Consider the following 21,743-nt stretch of genomic DNA (forward strand, 5'->3'; position numbering starts at 1 on the left):
TGTTTGAAGCTTGGGATCAAAAATCTAAACAAGGAATAGATGAGGCAAGAAGTCGTGTGGTGGATGCAAAAAATCAGAGTGACCTTACAAAGCAGGACGCGATTATTTGCCTTTATGTGCCATTTCATAAAGTGGCCGTATTAAAAGCAGCGTGCGATGTCAGATCGATGTTAAATTGCATCACATTCACATGGTGTCACAATCAATTCGTAAGTAAAAGGTACTTATTGCGTTGTGATTTCACAAATAATAGGCCTAAACTATGGGGTGTAAAACAGGACAACATTCTGAAATAGTTGATATAATATAAATAATCAGATGAAGCTCTTTCAACCAATCACTAAAGGAGTATCAGGGTAATCACCCCCACCCCCGAACAATTACCCCCGGCTACATACTGTTTTGTGATAACGATATAATAAATAATAGGTTCAGGATTAGGATTAGGATTAGGAATAGGATTAGGATTATTGTCAGGGGATGGGTCCGAGGTAATTGTCCAGGGGGTAATTGCCCTAGATCCACTAATAAAATAATTTTTTCATCCAAAATATAACTTCGACTATTTCACTTTGTTGGAATGAATTGACACTCTGATCCATGATAGGTCCTATACAATTTGGAAATATGACGTCACTTTTTACAACGACATTTTCAAAATCCCTCTCCCCCCCCCCCCGAAAAAAAAGCATGTAGCCCAAGCAAGATGTGGAAATAATGCAAGAACAGAGACACAACAACCTGTAAGTCTGCAGGTACACAATGAGCAAACAAAGTTAGGGCCTAATTGCCTTCACACAAAACTTCATTGACTTTCCTTTCTTTTTTATCAAGTAGGAAAGGAAAAGTGTGGTATGCAAACCGGTAAAGGAGGGGGGATGTTCAGGGGGTTCGCGAACAACCTCCTCCCCATCCCGCCCCTAAAAAAGAGTATTAAGGTGTAACTTCGTCCCTAATCTCCAAATGCAACAAGATACTTTTTTTTTAAATAATGATAATAATGATAATGAATAACATTTATATAGCACTTAATACTGATGTTTCTAAGCGCATAATGTCAGATTTCATACTAAAAAAAATCCCAGTCTATACAAATAACCTTGTGCGTAGGCCCTGCGTACTCAGTAGCGAGGTGGAAAGATCTCTTTTCACCTCCCTGGTACGAATAATGAATTCCTGTGGATGAACGCACTCTTGGCTATAAAGTTTGTCAACCGTGCATGAACATTCATTCCAAGTGTGCTTGATGGATAGGCCTATTAAACCAAACGGTGCAATCATGGGGTAAAAATATGCTATGGGTGGGGTAAGAAAATGCTATGGGTGTAGTCCCGAGATATAAAAAGTTTCGATGAGATAGGCAATCGAATATAAAAGTTAAGGCATCTAAAATGCAGAATATTACTCAATTTTGAGGAAGTTCAAGCGTGGAAGAGCTGCAATGTGATCATGCTTTTTGCATGATACCCCTTCCCTTTTTTGCCTCAGTCCTTCAGTGAGTCGGTGCATCGAATATATTTGTGATTCGTACGAAACAATCTATAGTTCGAAAAGGTCTCTCTGGTTTAGCGTAGAGAGTGACGGTCAGTCATCCATTTTCTGACCTTTTCATAATGCTTTTTAACCGTATTCATTTATTCGTTTCTAAACCCGTGATTTGAGCCGTAAATGCGAGGACGCATGTTCAGTCCCGTCACAATGTAAAGCAATACGCCTATTATAGCTCAGACAGCAGTGATGCGTGATCTCTTGGAGCGAGCGCAGTATAAAAGTTCAGTTCATCGAGATTATTAAGGCCCATAACCACACCTTTGATCTTAAGCTGCTATACATACCATAAACGTTCGGCAACCAGCTATGAAAGTCAGAGCGAGACTGCGTGGAGAATGGATCCTTATCCCGTGCAAGAGCAACAAAAATACGGTGGACTGGTTGGGGAATGAAAGTCTTTCGCGGTACCGTACGATGAAGAACTATGTCGTGGAGGATGAGGTAGTCGAAGTCAGGAAGGCCCAATGCAGATCCCTGCTGTATGCCAACGACTTTCTGACCGACGTCCTGGAAGAGATCGACTTTGTTCACATTGGTAAGAATAAGTTTCACTCTAGTTTGAAATTCTCTCAGATAGAATTAAATCACGATAATTATGGACTGCTCCCACAATACGTGTGACGATAATGATAAGCGATCGTATATGATAAGCAAAGCAAAAGAGCAAAATGAACACCACTAATTTAAATGATAATGAAAATGACATTGCGTGTTAATAGGAATGATAATGACCATAGACAACGATCAGGGGTAGCTACAGTGTCAGTGTTCGCCAAAGCAGATGACGGTGCTATCTCCCAGCACTGACGGAACCATGTCAGTATAGCAGACTTATATCAAGAGTGGTAGTGCTGGTAGGATATCTCATGCAACCAGAATTCAAACCAAGCAGCTCTTAGCTCAAGAGTGAATAATTTCATTCATAGATACATAGATCCATAGATAGCTAGATAGATAGATAGATAGAGATTATAGATTTAAATATGATCTGCATACACATACAATAAGTAGATTTATATCATACTGTCATACAAGTCATTTATCATGAATTATGTCATGACATAATTCATGATAAAGATATCAGGAACGGCAAGATTAGAATAATGTTTCTACGGGAAAAAAAACTTTCAATTAAAGCTACATTTCATTCACAATGATGTATTCCTTTTTAACTGCACCCACCACGGTGTTCAAAAGTGCAACACAGAGCATTGTATGGGTTACACTGCATCTATTATTGTCTCCGTACTGCTTTTATACCTGTGTTGTGTGTATATAACTCTGTCTTGCAGTACTGAAGACTGATAAGTCGAGTTTGGATGTCGGATTGTCAGATTGTCTCGGTGCTGACTACACTTCTGCTATTACAGAAGCCATGTATCCTTGATCTTGATACATAAACAAGTCCTAGATTTCATGTCTCCTGTTTTTTGTTTGTTTGTTTGTTTGTTAACTGTAGAGCGCCTTGCAGAAACTGAAGCATTCACTTTCTTCTATTTATAAGAGCAGGTAAATTGAATAGTTCTGAATGTCCACAGGAAAAAATGAATAATTGAATAAGTCTTCATTGTTATAGGATTTAATTTCTTTGTTGTCGTCGTTGAAAATATCGGACACTATTTATTCCCGTGATGCCACTTAAAATAAATACAAGTATCGTTCCTACAACTGTCTGCAGCACACCAGTGGAATTAGAATTCAAACCTTAATAATGTTTACCAATTTTTACCAGATTGCTTGAAAATGGAGTATGCAGTAAGCCGGTAAGTTTGTGATTTCTGCTTTGTCTTTGTTCCACAGTCATTCCACAGTGTCACACGTCATTATTATTGCATGCATGCTTCTTACACAATACATGCCTCGAACCTCGCCAAATTTTACTCACACATTCATGTTCTATTACGTCTGCCAAAACTTATACTGGCAACGGAAATATTTCGTATATGGTATGAAAATGATATTCTATCATATTACATTGAATGATATTATATTATAGTATAGTAAAGTATACTCATTATATCATTATTATGTTATAATAACACATCATGATATCATATTCAAACACGTGTACCGGTAAAAAATCCCGTATAAGACTCAATCATCATTGTTCCCTCGCCGTCATCTAGGTAAACGGTTAATACTGGTGATATTAAAAATGTTTGACTGTTTGTGTAATTTTCAATTCAAAACGGAAAGGCATGAGCATGACTTATTGATGATATTAATGTTTGAGGATAATGTACTGTAATCCTATAGTCAATACTATATGAGTTCTCTCATGAACTAAATCTATATCGATTCATGTGACAGTAACATATAGAATCTGTAAATGATTTGGACATAAACGCCATTGTTAATGGAGGTAGTTATATTTTTTAACAAAATTAATGTTTCGCAACGTACACTATTTTCAAAAGAATGGTCCACATTTTTTATAAGAATTAAGAACATAGTGGCCTATACACAAAGATCCATATATAACGATTCAACAGTCCTTTATATGTATATTATGATATATAGTGCGAGAAGAAGAGCAATCGTGGACGTAGCTAGGGTCAACGTGCGTGTTTATTGGTGCTATTTAATGGTCGAGACCCCTTCTCGCAGTCTAATGAAGAGTTTGTTCGCAAAAACCGATAAGTCCATATTTGCCAAATGGAGATATTTGCGATTAAGGCCAAGAAAAATAAAGAGAATAATTTGAAAATATTTGCTTCTTTTGACCATAACTTCAAAAATGTACCTTTACATGTAGTGACCAATATATAATTTAGAATGTGTTATTTTATACTTTATGACAGAGACCGTACTTCAAAATCTTCAAAAAATGGACTTATTGGTTTTTGCAAACAAACTCTTCATATATAAATGTGTGTGATTATTTGTATGTGCTATTATAATTCAAGACTATTTACCTGGATGGCTGCAGCCTCAAACCAGAGGAGCTTGTTCGTCTGGGTCGTGGAGGTCATACCATTGAGGTAAGTCATAATCCTATATACATCTCATCAGTGGAGTAAGGTATGGGCCAAACATTCGCTTTGTTTCTTAAAAATCTGTAGAAAAAATTAAATTGTATTACATGATGAGCGAGATACATGGCATAGTTGAAGTCAATCTCTTTAATTCTTGCCTGGTATTCAATACTGATATTGGATTGCTCATATACCGACTACCGTTGATATACTAAGTGTATTAAACGTCCTTTCAACCAGCTCGGCCCATTGTGACATCAACCTTTGTGTACTTTGTTCATGTTGTTAGGCATCCTCTTGGTTTGTGATATAACTGCTAAAATCTAAATGATTTCAGGTAAAGGCGTGCTTTCATGTACGCGGGAAATCGCACTCAATTTTCCTGGGATGCGTGATAGTGCGGTTGGTGTATCTATGCATGATGAATATCATGACCTTTGAATGACAAAGAAATAAAAAAGACGCACATAATAATTTAGACAAGGCAATAACAGAAGTGCCTCTCAAATCTTTATCTGTCTGTAACGATTTATATTTGTCGTTTGAAATTAGTTCAAGTCGATGTTACTTCCTCCGCGCACATTCAAGTAGATTTAGACATGTATTGTTATTATAAACTGTAAGCATGTTGGCCTTCCGCATCTAAAAGAAATGTAACGTCTTCGTTTTCTTACACCATAGCTGACTCCAGCAGCATGGAAGAATGTTGCCAAAGCTCGAGACATGGTTAATCGAATCCTGAATGAAAACAAAGGTAACGACATGTTGTAGATATTGTTGGAAGATTAGCATAATCATCACAGTTGGGCTCGCTTTGTCCGAAAAAAAAAATATCAACAATCGTTTGTCGGTTATATTAGAATTCGTGGATAGATAGATAGATAGATAGGTAAACAGATAAATAGATAGGCGCCTAAATAGATAAAGATAGATAGATTTAAATTGTTGCGATTTACACAAAGCGTCAAAATATGCACTCATGCAGGAATTAGCATAATACCCCATGAAAAAATGTACAAAATACGTAAATATCATGTTATTTTGCAATTATATTGCAAACAAGGCAAACATACACATTTTATAGCAAGAAGTTACTAGATTCGCCTAATTTGGCAGTGAATTTCTTTCTCAAAAGATGCAAACCATGCGTGTACATAATGTGTAGCACTTTACATCTGATGATTACTGCTGGGTTGATACTGATGTATAGTTGTTTAACATATTATGCAGAAATGTATGATATTTAAAGTTAGATAGGCTTCCAGTTAAAAACAAACAAACAAACAACAGAATTACGGCAAATAACCTGAGGTTCTCAGGAATCATATTATATATCACTAATTCATCACTGCCAGGAATTGTAACATGCAAATCTAAGACTACTGACGACTGGATTCAGGATGATGTAATCTACCACCAACGTTATTTTTTTTTCTCGTCACACCGAATGTCACTAAGATGAATAGAGACGATGAATTTACTACTGGCTTTATTTCGTTTTTAATTTTATTCTTATTTTGGGGATGTTCTGGTTGTAGAAACCACCACTTTTTTTCCTCAACTGTATTCAACGATGGCAAATGGATTGACGTCAAAGAAGATTCACACTCATACAGAGGTCTTCTGATATGAACAGAGCAATGCCTAATGCAGAATGTGTCGTGTGTGTGCGTGTGTGTGTGTGTGTGTGCATGTATGTGTGTGTTTCTGTTGGTGTGGATATCTATCTGTGCTCTTTCTGTTCATAACTGATCATATTCAACTTATTAGGCATTATAGTATTCAGTGCATATTTCACTCCTGTAAAGATATTGTTCTTTTGTTACTTGTTCCTCTGCTGACTATCTTTCTCTCGGTATTATGTTTGGAATTCTTTGTCAGAATACATTTTGGTGCAGATCACAATGCCGATTCACTGATCCAGAATGAGCTGCAAGTTTTACTCGTAAATAACATTATCGTACTCCATATACTTGAATCTACACCTGCAATGTTATGGTCTCCGCCCATGCAATGATAACTCTACACGCCGCAACGGTCTTTGAGGTGTACTCTACATGCAACATTAATCTGTTCTGGGCCGGCGCAACCGGGATGCTATGGCCGGGACCTGACTCAAATATATTTTTTAAACATGCCCGAAAATCTCACTAATGTGTTTGTCAGTTGCTGGTTGCCATGGCAACCAGCAGTGTTGGACATGGCTTAAAGAAATAATTAAAATGTTCGCAATAAAACTTGATGTAAAGTCACCAAATTTGGTTGAAATTTGATTAAGACAGTAGGAGTGGCAAATAAAAATATGGAAGGGGTGCATGGTGCTCCCCCCCCCCCCCTTGGGCTTTACCATGGGTAGCAGTGATAAAAAATTTTCGAGTTATCACATTTGATACATGTTTATATCTCAGTTGTATCACAAAGTATCCTACCGTATAAAAAATCCCCCCAAAAGCAACAAATATGAGGAGATATCACTAAATTTCTCAATAAACCATAAAAGTAGGCGGTTTATTGTAAAAACAATTTTGGTAAAACTATTGGTCACATGTTTTATACCGGTATTTCAGAATACTTGATATCGATTATTGCTCATTATCATTATCATTATCATTATTATCATTATCATTAATATTTTATTATTATTATTATTATTATTATTATTATTATTATTGTTATTATTATTATTATCATCATCATTATCATTGTTATTATTATCATTATTATTATTATTACATTGGTGTTTGTTTTTTTATCTGAAAATGGCAAAAAAATGGCTTTAAGACAGGGGAAATCAGAATGCGTTGTTTTGTCTGCGACGCACTTTGCACCGGAGAATATTTCCGACTTATCACAACCCGGTAAAGTGAGATACGTTGTATCGTGCACCAGCGAAAATAATGCCGGTAGTTCTGATGCCTGTTCTTTTCATCATCTTTCCCGTATAACAACAGCGCTGTGTGTGTACATTATAGCTGATCAAACTTCAACAAGAGAGATGTATCTCTTGCCATGTATTCTCACATATCTTTTTAACTGTTATTACTAGTACCTGACCAGTTATTTTGATATGTAATGATATTGACTGATCAGTTGAATGCGCGAACTGCATGGGCAAAGAGTTGATGAGAAACACGTTATACATTATAATATACACGCTTTACTGGTGTCTAATGCCTCGTGTTGCCAAATGCATAATGATGTAGGTGGTGCAGTGACACACATAGAAATGTGTAATGCTTGATTTAATTTTCCACACAAACTCTCCCTCTCTTTCCCTCTCTCCTTCTCCCCTCTTTCTTTTTTTTTTTCTCTCTCTCTCTGCTGTTACTATCTGCAGTTTGCTATGGCATCAACACAGGAATAGGCAAGTTTGCAAGGGTAAAGATCGCCCCAGAGCAACTGAAGTAAGTCTGTGGGGAAAATGCTTATCTCAAAAGAAAGAAAGAAAGAAAGAAATGCACACAAACAGGCTGACGCAAAAGTGAATTTCAACTTCAGTTTTTACTAAATACGGTAATAAATCAAATAACAACTACAATATGTACATTATGTTCAGATCTTCCATACATCATGTTAACTATATAGTTTGTGTAATTTATATCATGAAAATTTGTTTTAAGTTGTGAACGAAATGCGTTGGGACTAGTCAAGAATTTAAACAGAAATTGCTTCAGCCTATACTTACAGGAACACTCCCCAAGCCCAAGGCGGTGCATCAAAACTTATTTGATGGCCAGAATCGTTTTCAAATGTATCAATGAGTTGTATCCAAATCAATTTAACATTATAACTAGAGAGCATTTAAGCATTGGAGGGTGAGGGTATATTATGCCGTAGTACCATTCGTTATTCCGAATTCAAGGGTCGTAATTCCGAAAATGAAATGTGGTTTGGAAGTCCGAAAGTTTGTTCAGCCGAAGACGAAATAAGGTTTGTTATTCTGAAGATTTGTTAATCCGAAAAAGAAAGAAAAAAAAAGGTCCGTTACTCCGAAGTTTTGTCTATCCAAAAACGAAATGAAGTTCGTATTTCCGAATTTTAGTTATTTTAAGCACCTTAAGAAACATTATATCTGAAAACGAACCTTATTTCATTTTTGGATTAACGAAGCTTCGAAATAACGAACATTATTTCATTATCCGAATCACGAACCGTCGGAACAATGAATCTTTGGAATAATAGATATCATCCAAACGTACCCTGTCTCATGTTTAGTGACTGCTTGGGTTGTTCTCCATAGAGAGCTACAAGAGAATATTGTAAGGTCCCACTGTACTGGTGTCGGTCAGCCCCTCTCCCCCGAGCACACCCGAACGCTCCTGGCTCTTCGGATCAACGTCTTGGCCAAGGGTCACAGCGGCATCTCTCTACGAGTCCTGCGTCGAATGATCGATGCCTTTAACGGTAAGGAGGGGGAAGCAAAACTTCTTCAAATGCTTGGGGGAAAAAATCTAACAAAACGGCCTTGTGAATCAGTAATATCCCTGTATGCCTTCTTTTCAGTCAGAATATGGGAATCCGCTTACAAGACTGATTTCTAAAGCAGGGAATATTTAGTTTGTGGCATATTTCTGTTTCCAAAATAATTATTGTGTTATTATCATGTATGTATACATTTTTTTAAAGGTAAAAGAACTTGTACTATACCTTTTGATATTGTAATATTGATATATGAGAAGTATGAAATACATTGAAATTGAATTTACATTGAATTGGACTTAATTTGCTTCATACTGACTTTCATCTACTAAATTTGCCATTACTACCCTTAAACATCTATACTGCCAATAAGTATTGATTCTATGACGTAACACAGCTGTGTTCTGAGGCTTGAGAGCTGTTTTGACTACTGTAAAAGTGGATATTTTCACGTGAGTAATTTTTCGCGCTTGGCAAGGTAAGATGAGTGTGGCATTTGTTTTTAACTCCGCTGAATCAAGACATGAACAACAGGAACATATAGCAAGAAATAAAAAAAATCGTGTGCTTTTTTCGCACTGGTTTCTGGTTACGCGAAATGGGCAAAAACTTCAGCACTGCGAAGATTTTCCACTTTTAAAGTATTTTGTTTGTAACAGGCTGGTTACCAGTCTAATGATGAACACTAAAAATAATGCGACATTTTATTTGCAAGTGACTATTCAGGTCCAACACTGATTTTAACGGTAAGCTGCCAATGTGGGAGCATGTTCGTTTGTGTGCAGAGTTTAGGCACCATCCTATTTTGATTCAATTCAATTCATTTCATTTCTATTCAAATGATGCACTCATTCAGTTATCATCTTCTTCAGTGAATGAAAATGTCTGTCCTTCAGGCTATGTGAAAGGTTCAAAAATTCCCTTTTCAACTCGAGTATTACGTTTTGGTCCATCAAACCTGTTTTGATGAGGGTTATTATGGGTTGCCATAGCTAGAATTCTGCGTGTTCACAACCGTACAACTCGTTTGTTCATTGAACCAGTGGGGGAAACATGCTTCTCTGTTACCACACGGATTGTTATTACATGGCATAAGTACTCTATAGAAGTTTATTGCAAATATTGCTGTGCACACGATGAGTCGTAGAGTACTAAATGATTGAATAATATAATCTACCAATTATATCAAACCATCGTACATCTGAGAACGCATCACTCCCTGTCTCCTGTAAAGGGGGAACTTCACTTCATGTTCACAATCAACATGTTCACAGTCATGTTCACTTCCATTAATTGAATAAACTCAAACAAACAAGGTCTTTCATCACATGTTAATTCAAAATGCCATGCAGTGTTAAAGTAATTACCGTGTTTTGTGCAAAAGATCTATTGGTCACAGTCAGTTGATGATGAATAAAAACGATAAAGGCGATGACGTCATATAGCGTCCCGAGCCTCTCAAACATTACATTTTGTCAAAGGTTTGGAGATAGATGATATAGGCCCAGTTTATATCATCTGTTAAAAACTATGGACCAATAAACATCCCCCTTTATAGAGTCATCATTGGTTAGTTGTTAAAAACTATAGAAAAATGTCATGTGACGACTATAGTCATTTTTCTTCTCGATTTCATGTTAAAAGCAAACTAGAAACGTTGCAGAAGATTTGTGTGCATTGTCACGACATCTATAGTGGCCTATACGTCATGTAATACACGTCTGTGCCTGTGACTGATGGTACCGCTGTTCCAGGGAAAAAAAAACAAAAAACAAAAAACAAACGGACAAATGTGAAAAACATTAAGAATTTCACAGCATTTTCATTGGCGATTGCCTGATTTTATTTTACTCTGTTTATCAAAGACACGGTAGCTTGCATAGAGTGAATTGTCATTTCAATACATGTTAGTGAATATGGGCTCCAGTTACTGTCATATATCCCAACAATCTGGAACAGACTTATAGTAATGGTAGATTACCTGTCAATTCACACACTCTAACTTGAAAGGTTAGCTATGTAACTTTCATTCCATTCCATCTTATACCCAGTAATGCATAATTATTTTCTTTGTATCAGGATCCTGGTAAGTTCTTCTTCTTCTTCTTCTTCTGATCAAGTCTGCCTCCTTCAATAGGCTGAAGATTCTTGCAGACTGTGCTATTTACATCATAATACAGTTTATTTACAGATATTTACAAGCGCATAGAAAATTTGAAGAAAATAACTAGCCACTGTGATCAACCGTTAGTCGGTTTCGGAATGATCCCACAGATGGCGCTGAAACAATTTCTTACGACAGAGAATTCCAGTTCCTTACAGTTCTTGGAAAGAACGAATGGCGATGCGATTCAGTTCTCGAGTATAACTTCCTGATCTCGCTGATAGGAATGTGGTTGCGAGGTTCTCGTCAGCTGAGTAACCTGTTTAATACTATAGTCCTGTGCTGAAAGTTATAGGCCTGTATATTTACCAATATTATTTTAAGTAATTGCCCTATAAGTATACTGGTATATCATCTATGTTGCTGTTATCAGAGGTATTAACATTGCCATATTGTCATGATATCGCTCTTCACCATTTATGTCGACGCACTCACACCCATGTGAAATAACTGGCTTTTTTCTGAACTTTTTCCTCTATCACGTGATTTGTCGGTTATGAATGTCTATAGTCTACGTGCAGTTGAATTTCCAGAATTAATTGCTCCGTAAGAGCTCTTCTAAAGCCGCTGAAGTGGTCTTTTAATGGAGCTGCAACACAATAACACGTCGGCCTTATGCCAAAAGACCCTTAACACATAGACTTACAGTGCTGTATAGCTCCATGGTTTATTCGCCTGAAATCAGAGAAAGAGAAAAAGAGAGATGTGGATGGCTAATGAAATTCTACAATTTATTTGTTTGTTTATCTGCCCCCTCCCTCCCCCCCCCCCCCCCAGCTTCCTGTCTGTCTGTCATCCCTTGTAAGGGAACTGTTGGGGCCAGCGGAGACTTGGCTCCTTTGTCGCACCTCGCCCTCGGCCTCATGGGAGAAGGCAAAATGTGGAGTCCTAAGAGCGGATACGCTGAGGCTAAAGCGGTGAGTTGATGTGTGTTGCGTTGAGCATACCGAAACGAACTGGATCTCTCAGAACTACTTAAGAGTTTTACCTCAAAACGACGTAACTCTAACCTTGTTTAAAGGGTGTGTACAGTTCTGGTCGAGGTGAGGATTTAGCTTTTAAAGTTTTGCGAGATATTCAGAAACCATTCTATGAGATGTCAAAGAGCATGTAGTTCTAAGGGGTATCAAAAGTTTATTTGATGAAAATCGGTTTTGAAATGGCTGAGATATCCAAAAACAAGGTAAAACAAAGAGATCCTAATAAAGTTGTGGCATGTCGCCTTTTATTATTAGCACTTTTTTTGGATATCTCAGTCATTTGAAAACCAATTTTCATCAAATAAACGTTGAATCCTTCTTAAAATTACATGCTCTTTCATATTTCATAAGAGCTTTCTCATTATCTCACTTAGGAATGTTCAAAACATGAATCCTCACCATAACCAGTACTGTACAGTCCCTTTAAAGTTGAGGTTATTATTTGCGATTAAAGCTGCCAAAAAACAGAGAAAAATAATACCAAACAAAAATGAATATGTGGGTTTTGTTTCATCATAATTTCAAGAACATTCCTTATTATGTTAAAGGTATAATAATAAGGTATTGTTAAAGAAATGTTTTACTTTGTTCTATCTGACGAAGGACTGGGTGTGTAGTTCTTTAATGTTTGAAAATTATGTTTAGCTAATTTAGCGATGAAAATATTTAATTCTCTTCTCAGGGCGCTCTGTTCTCTTCCTTTCGAAAAAAAAAACCCAACCACTTAAATAACACAGAAACTTATTCAAGTTATGGACTCACTCTGTAAATTATGATAATCTAAACTATGTAACCATTTCCTCTTTGTACGTTGCTATTATAAATTACGTAGGTCCTTGAAGCTCATGGACTGACGGCGATTGAACTTGGGCCTAAAGAAGTAAGCGAAATTCCCATTTTAACAGAGAAATTTTAGATTACATCACAAGGACAGCTCAGGTCTTTATATTTAAAGAAAATATGAAACAAATTACGCATTGAAAGTTGATGTATAATCGAGTGTTATGATGGATCAAGAAAGTTAGGGACTTAGCAATCCGAATGATTAGCTTGCAATCTTTCCTTACTGACCTCACGCAATCAATAATCAGGGCTATTGCAATGAAATTGTCAATATATGAGGTGGAAATGTGTACCACCATAATCATATAGACAAGATATTCGGGCCAGTATACTAATCGGTAATCATAAAACATTATTTGGTGTTGTTATCAACGAGTAGCCTAGGCCTACTGATTTGTGTTAAAGTGGTGTTGTCTTGGGTGAGCAGTCTGGGGTTCATGTGGGGATTCACGTGGTTCTTTATTTTAAACATATACGTACAAATAGATTGGCCTTGTTGACATTATTAGGCTGTCTGGGGTTTTTTTTCTAGGGTTTTGTCGATGATTATAACTGAAATATTGCCAACCATTTTTTGTTTGTTTTTGTTTTGCTCAGGGCGTTGCTTTAATCAACGGTACTCAGATGATCACATCCCTTGGGGCAGAAGGTATGATCCCATAAAAAAGATAAAATGATAGCAACAATAACAAAATGCACAAAAAGAGCAAATTACTTCTTTTCAGCTTTAGTATAGAATTTGTTTGAATCCGGTAAGCGTCAAGAAAAAAAAAACATGACACAAGGCGCTTAACCACCCCCTCAACTCTTTTTAGATAGAATGTTGAGAGCTCTCACAAACACACACACGCACACACACACACACACACACACACAGAGAGGAAGGTCACTATAACGTATTCCGCCAAATGGCAATAATAGGCTTCATGTTAAAAAAATAAGAAAAGTAACAGTCAGAGCATTAGCTGAATCTCGTATTCTTTATACTATTACATGTACTTCAGATATTTTGTGGTAATCATTCGTTCACGTGGTATAATAATCATTTTAAATTATGCTTTTTGTTTCTCAAGCTGTGACGAGAGCATACAATATCGCTCGCCAGGCAGACGTTGTCGCCGCCCTCACCCTGGAAGTGCTGAAAGGAACAACGACTGCTTTTGACAGCTGTAAGACATTTTTACACACACTCACTCACACTCACACACACACACACACCCACACTATATATGTTGATGATATATATATATATATATATATATATATATATATATATAATATCATCAACAACAAAATGAAAGTTCATTCAGTATTCACCAACAGTTTATTTCGGCACACACATTTTCGAGCGATTCGCTCTTTCTTTCGCTCGAAAATTTGTGTGCCGAAATAAACTGTTGGTGAATACAGTATGAATTTTTGTTTCAGTTTTGTTTTTGATGATATTATCACGCCAACACGTGGACAACTTACTCAATATATATATATATATATATATATATATATATATATATATATACATGTTAATTCAGTTACATTGAAATCAAATTTACTGTGTGTAACTTTAAAACCGACTTTGGCAACTTACAGCAATGATGTAAACTGGCTGTGCGTCGTCGTGTGTTTGGTGTTAGCAGCACCTTATCATTATACACTGCGTTGAGACTATCACTTAAGGTATTTTGTGGAACAATCATAATCGTATCACGATGATAAAAGAGAGGATGAAATTATACATTATACATTACGGGCAAATCACTTCTTATTTGAAACTGAACAGAACATCTTAGTATCTTTTTACCCTGTCAAGCGTCTATTCATGATTATTATGTAAGAAATTACACTCCACCGTGATACTACTCTTTATCACTGTTTATCTTGAATTATTGTCAAATTTGGCTAACATACATTTCAAAAAAATGCAAGAAATTACACTCCGTTGTGATACTACTCTTTATCTTGAATTAATTTGAGTATTGGATAACATGCATTTCATAAGTTTCTTCATCTAACCTTAAGGTATCCATCGCACTCGGCCCCACAAGGGTCAAGGAATCGTGGCTAGACGCTTCAAGTCACTTCTCCACTCCGAGATCCATCCTTCTGAAATCTCAGTCAGCCATCGCTTCTGTGACCGCGTGCAGGACTCCTACACACTCAGGTGCTGTCCACAGGTAAAATTATTACATAATTTCATAATTTCATAATTTAAACCTCTCACCGCTTGGCCGGGTAGTTTGTCTGCATGGTTACTTTGATTTGGCTTCACATTGTGCGATGTGATGAGCAGTAACATTGCAACTTTAATCGCATGTCGGCTGATATAAAAGTCATATGATTATTATAATGAAGTTTTCGCCATCTACTAAAAAACGCGTGATATTCTTTATTCCAAAGCTTCATTGATCCGAAAATAGAATAAGGTTTGTTATTCCAAAGGTTCGTTGATCAGAAAATGAAATGAGGTTTGTTATTTCATACGCAAATGAAACAAAGTTATTTCACACGCATTCTAAAGGTTCATTTATCCGAAATGAAAAGGTTCGTTTTTCCGAAGGATTGTTAATCCGAAAACGAAAAGAAGGTGCCCTTACAAACCTTCGGAATAGCTAACAGCTAACCTCGTTTTGTTTGTTTGGTGTTTTGTTTTGTTTTGTTTTGTTTTTTTTTTTTTTTGGGGGGGGGGGGTGGGCGGGGGTGAACGAACCTTCGGAATAACGAAACGCATTTCATTTTTTGGATTCTTCATCTTCGGAATAACGAACTGTAACCGAAACCGTGTTGGTCGTGCAAGGTGCCTCATGTCGAACGTTTATTACTGAGAAGTAAATAGGTCAGCTTGGGTAATAATCCAATTCACTATAACTTACTTTCCATTGATCTATGCATTGTGTTGAAAGAACTTTAAAAACATGAGAGAATATTTCCTGATCAATTATTTCGCGGTGTTTAGGTCCACGGAGTCGCATGGGATACGATTGACTTTGTCCACGGCATCCTGTATACCGAGATGAACAGTGCTACGGACAACCCTGTATCCTTTTGTTTGAGATCAATCATCAACATCATGGCAGGGAAGTTTATCTTTCTAAAGTCATCTACGCCCCCTATGATTTATTAGAACTTTATACAAGGGCCTTTTTTCAGATCTGAAGGCGTGAGAAGATGTAAAAAGCTCTCCGTCATTTCCGGTTATTTGGAATTTCATAATACATTACTTTCTGTCGATCGAGTCCCTTTCATCATGCAACGTCAATGTTATGAACATGGATTGTATCTTTATAATACATATATACAGTTGATCTGGGCTTATTCTATTCATTTCAATCACTCTGGCTAACAATGGTCCAAAACAACGAAAATGTCATTTATGAAAAACTGTTTTCCATCATTGTGATTATTTACTATTTTGGTTGCCATGGCAAAGTGCATTGTTTCTTTTTTACGACATCATTCGTGTATATACTTTATATTGTATTTTAAAAAATCCTTTATCAGACGAGTGTAAGAGAAATGAAAAAAAATGGTATCACTTTGGATTATGTCAACTTTTTCTTTTCTTTTCTTTTTGATGATGGAAATAAATAAACTATTGAATTGAATTGAATTGAATATGAATAGCTAGATCTGTTCCTAAGTAAAAGGTAGGAAAAAGCAAGAATCAAAGTTGAAAATAACGACGAACTTATAAAGCAGACTGAGAAACAGAGAGAGATGAAAAACACGTATGGCTCTGGACTTTTTAATTTGAAAGAGTGAAATCTTTCCTTAATGCCAGACATTTTACAGCTTGTTTTCCCCGATCTGGGAGAGATCAAATCTGCTGGAAATTTCCATGGCGAATATCCGGCTAAGGTAAAGTATCTTTTCGTGGCCTGATGTGCCATCTGTATGTGGCTGTATCGAGTTCAATCACAATTCTGTCATGAGGTAATCGTTATTTTAACAACAACAACTACTACTATGTTTGTATGTTTGTAATGTCTATGATATGTATCCTATATTCTTTACCTGGTCGAATATAATAATAATAATAATAATAATAATAATAATAATAATAATAATAATAACTACTACTACAAAACCCACCTTGTATCTGTAACTGCAAAGCCAACACCTTAGCCGAAACGCTTACACCTACATTGAAATTGAAACAAAATGGATGTTATACTTATTCTGATTATGCTATGTGCAATGATACCTTTATTCCTGATATCACCCGGGAAGTACTTCTTGAAACATGTAGATGATGACGCAGTCTTCAAATCTGATTAATATACAATGCCTTCAAAATACCTTAAAGTTACTCATTTTTACCATTCTCACAGACGTAAACATCATGTGCTTTGCATCACACTCCATCCGTGGCTATAGGTCACCAACACTGTACACAGTATAATAATAAAAACCACCAAACCTGAATTAAGATCCAAAACAACTGGTCCCATTGCCCATGTACTGAATATCTATTTTTTCCTTTTAGATATATTGTACGCTTTCAAGACCGCAGACTTTGTCATAAGCATGAATTATATATTTCGTGAACAGGCGTTGACAATGGATAACAGTTCTGATGTAAAAGATCGCATTGTGTGTGAATTTCTTCCAGGCATTAGATTATCTTGCGATCGGAATCCATGAGCTGGCAAACATCAGCGAGCGTCGCATTGAACGACTGAACAACCCCCGTAAGACAAAGACTTCCGTGCTATATACAGATATACTTGAAACTTGTTTGCAGCAATTAAATCTTACGCACTGTTTTATTTAATCGATTTAGTTTAGTTTCTTTTCATTTCATTCTGTTATTCATTTCTGTGTTACAGCGTTGAATATTTTGTGTACATTGTAGTACCATAATGTTTACGCACAAAAATAAAGATATCATCGCACTTGTGCATGCTCTAACTATAGTTGTAGCCTTTATGCGGGGGACTGGTGTATGGCTCAATTTGTTGATTACGAGTATGTGATCGGAAGCTATTACAGCGAATGCGTTGTTTATGGTCCTTGTAGATTTCGCATCTACATGACATTGTAATGATCAGATAAAGCAAATAAATCTGTCCTATGTTTTCATGGCAGAATTGAGTGAGCTTCCTGCTTTCCTCACAAGAGAGCCAGGTCTCAATTCGGGTTTCATGCTCGCACACTGTACCGCCGCTGCTCTTGGTAAGTATATTGCAATGACGACCAGTCTTCACCATTGAATATTACAATGTATACTGATTAATTTTACATCATGCCAGTTCGGTGAGGATGATAAGAATCAAAGCACGTCAGAGCGAAAAAAAAAAAACACAAACAAAAAAACGAGAACCATCTTGGACTTAAAATGTTTTGACTCAATAACTACTTTATTAGTAACTTATCACTCTGCAGTGTGTAATCTTCTAAAGTTTTCAACCAGGTGGTTACCGGAAGCAGTCTGGAAATATTTAATGTTTATTTTGAAAATACTGGTGTCGTTGTCTTCGATATTCTATATTTCTTTAGACGATTAAGTTTGCCATCTGGCCATATAACTTGTACATTGAATAATACGTAAAGAGAATAAAAGAAAAAGCACACTTAACATGCTTTGTAATTCTAGGTGTCTGGGAAAGGAATAATCATATACGTGTAAGCGTTTTTACGAGAATTACCTATAGTACTATCACATTACAATGATAGGTGTATATCTGGGAGAGGACAAAATGCTAAGGAGCAAAAAAAAATGAAGCGTCAGTAAATTTAAATCATTGTTCCTCTGACGATATTGGACAATGTGAACGAACTGGGAACCGTTTACACATCTTCTTGTAATTTTACACTGCCTATTTCAACCTTTCCTATTAAAACATCGTACGATGTTTATCATAATTCTTCGTATTAATTAGTTAATTCCTTTCCTCGTCCATCTCTCACCCCCTTCCCACCAGTGTCCGAGAACAAGGTACTGACCCACCCCAGCTCTGTGGACTCTCTGTCGACCAGTGCTGCCCAGGAGGACCATGTCTCCATGGGGGGCTTCAGCGCCAGGAAGTGTCTGGAAGTGGTAGAGCATGTGGAGCAAGGTAGGTCTACTGATATGAAAACATCCATGAACATACATACACACAAACACACGTATATACATGCACAATAACACACAAACAAAGTCACACACTAAGATGCATCAAAATAAATGTGGTATGTTGTAAAAAAGGTAAACATCACACCATGCTCGCACACTTTATACAGTATCGACATACATACACACATACACATATTATGGACAATTGCACGCGACATACACACTCACACACACACACACACACATACTGATTCCAACGTTAGGCATTGCCGATACAGCCAACTCAGAAGTGTTACATGACAGTATTGCAGTTCGTGTGATAAATCAACACGAGCTTTATGGGCATTTTTTGTTAATAAATTATTATTGATTGCCGTTACAATCCGTGTTGAATCTCCTCAGGATTTAAGCTTATAGCTTCCTCTTTGTTCTTTCTTTTAATTAGTACTCGCCATTGAGCTGATGTGTGCTTGTCAAGGTATCGACTTACTTAGACCTCTGACCAGCACCCCTCCTCTCGAAGCTGTCCACAAGCTGGTCAGGAATGTGGTTGGGTAAGTCATGAAAAGCAACGCCTTCCACTCACCTGGTCCTTTTTTTTTCTTTCTCATACATACATACACACACACACACACACACACACACACGAATATTTACGTCTATTTTTACCAAACAGAGGTACATGTAGGGAGATAGAAAAGAACTTGAGCCGAGATGTAAGGAATAAAAAAAAAACCTATCCACTTGGTGTGCGCCAAATGCCGTTTTGGCGTCTTGGACTGGACGCAAAAAGCGACATCTGGCGTATACATTGTCCGTCTGCATAGCTGACTACCCCACCAACTGGCAAAGAGTGTGGTTAAGAAATAGTTTTGACAGAAGTGTCATCCTCTGAATCTCTCTTCGTCCCCTCCTCTCTCTCTCTCTCTCTCTCTCTCTCTTTGTCTCCCCCCCCCCTCACATACAAGTTGTTTATTTAGTAACTAATGCAGCATTACATATCGAAGAGAGATGAGTGAATTCAGAGAAAGACATCCCAAGATCCATTGCGGTGAGTCCTGGGAGCAAATGATAGGAGAATGTATGTCAATATTGTACGTGATAAATCAAAATCATCAGCAAAGACAATAATTATGTCGTATTAAAAACTCATGTTAAAAGTTCAGACGAATTGCACCCTACCCCGGAACATGTATATACTTACGTTTTTAATCTATCTGCCATGCTCTATACCAATCAGTTCAGTTTAGTTCAGTTCAGTTCAATTATTATCGTGTTTAGTTTCAATCCAACGGACAAGGTATCCTTGATTAATCATATTGTTAACAATTTGTAATCAATATCTTTGTTGCAGCATTCTTTATCAAAAACAATTATAAGCAATTATAAACAATAAATGTATTAATGCACAAAGCAAGGGCTTTCTGCTTAAAAAAAAGACAACACAAAGCAGAATTAAACAATACATGATTGTCCCAAATCGTTTTCACAGATGTTGTTCATTGCAACTGAAGATTGCTTACAAACACTACGAATAATTATACATGATATATCGATTGCTCCCTAAATTTCCCCTTTCTTTCCTCAGCTCTCTAGAGCGAGACAGAAATCTCGCCCCAGATATTGAAGTAATCAACAAGCTTTTGACGGAAAACAAAGTAAGTAATAATCACCTTTGATAAAAAACAAACAAACAAACAAACAAACAAACATTTCGCATCATTTTAAAACAATTACAAGGGACTGAATTGCCAAATGATAATTAAAACTGCATATCGCAACACAGCGTTATGACGATGTATAAAAGCGCGAGCTTATAGCCACACTTGTCCTGCAAAGAACATCAGGGACAATATATTTGATTTTAACTGTGATCTTATTGTTATTCTCTGTTTTAACGTGTTTCTGGAGGCGAAAACGATTGATGAGATCTTTTTAAAAGGTGTTAACTTTCCCTGTGACAGGTATGGGAAACTGTCATACCGTTCATCGAAAACTACGAATCGAAGATGTCCAAAGATATTGAGGTTCCCTCTCCTACGTCCAACACTTTCAATACCACTGACTGCTCCTTCTCAACAATCGCCGGCATATCAACTGCTTGAACAACACCCGCACACACACAACTCTGGACGGATTCAGATGTCAACGCGTTATCTTAAGATTACTTATTCGTTTTAAAATAATGTCGGTGTCTTTTGCTATTGGGGTGCGTATTCTTTATTTGCAAGATGGTAGCTTTGCCTTGTATTCGTGTAAACTTATTTGCGCCTCAAAAAATTGCTTCCAGTTTGTCAAGATGCCTTAAAGAATAATAGTGTTCCTTCAGTTGAAAAACGATTTTTTAATACACTACGCTGTTTATATGTTATTGTGTTCTGAAGTTATACGTTATCTAAAATCTTCACCATCAGTCGAACAATTCAAACACAATTGGAAGACATAATTATCTATCTGAATTAAAGCCCTTTCACTTATTGGACTAACATAGTCACTGCCTGGTGGTTTATACAATATTGTATTGACTCCAACGTTCAACCATGTAATTAGTGGAAAATGCGCTATGCTCTTATCAAACGTTAATCATAACTATTATTATATACCATGCCTCATGCACTTGCCGTTTCCTTAGTGTTGCATTGAATTAACGTTTATAGATAATATTATAATCCACGATAGATTCATATCGTGTTGTTTTGCCTCTGGATATGATTTGTCCTTTGAGCCATGGTTATTAAAACTCCCGATCTTAATGA

At 36.7% G+C, this 21,743-nt stretch overlaps 1 protein-coding gene across 1 annotated transcript; it reads left to right on the plus strand.

The window, feature by feature from the left end:
* Positions 1–1,857: 1,857 nt before the first annotated feature.
* On the plus strand, positions 1,858–21,092 carry LOC139732456 (histidine ammonia-lyase-like). Its single transcript, XM_071643319.1, has 20 exons — positions 1,858–2,086; positions 2,844–2,928; positions 3,284–3,314; positions 4,458–4,532; positions 5,208–5,280; positions 7,864–7,930; positions 8,767–8,930; positions 11,887–12,026; positions 12,922–12,969; positions 13,530–13,581; positions 14,006–14,101; positions 14,952–15,106; positions 15,886–15,966; positions 16,722–16,787; positions 17,542–17,620; positions 18,018–18,104; positions 18,854–18,988; positions 19,433–19,541; positions 20,576–20,645; positions 20,952–21,092. The coding sequence occupies exons 1-20, from the start codon at positions 1,858–1,860 to the stop codon at positions 21,090–21,092; spliced, it is 1,983 nt and encodes a 660-aa protein (XP_071499420.1).
* Positions 21,093–21,743: the final 651 nt, after the last annotated feature.

This window comes from Diadema antillarum, unplaced genomic scaffold (genome assembly GCF_040938485.1).
Source record: "Diadema antillarum isolate AM-2024a unplaced genomic scaffold, OU_Dant_1.0 seq00000423_RagTag, whole genome shotgun sequence".
NCBI lineage: Eukaryota > Metazoa > Echinodermata > Echinoidea > Diadematoida > Diadematidae > Diadema > Diadema antillarum.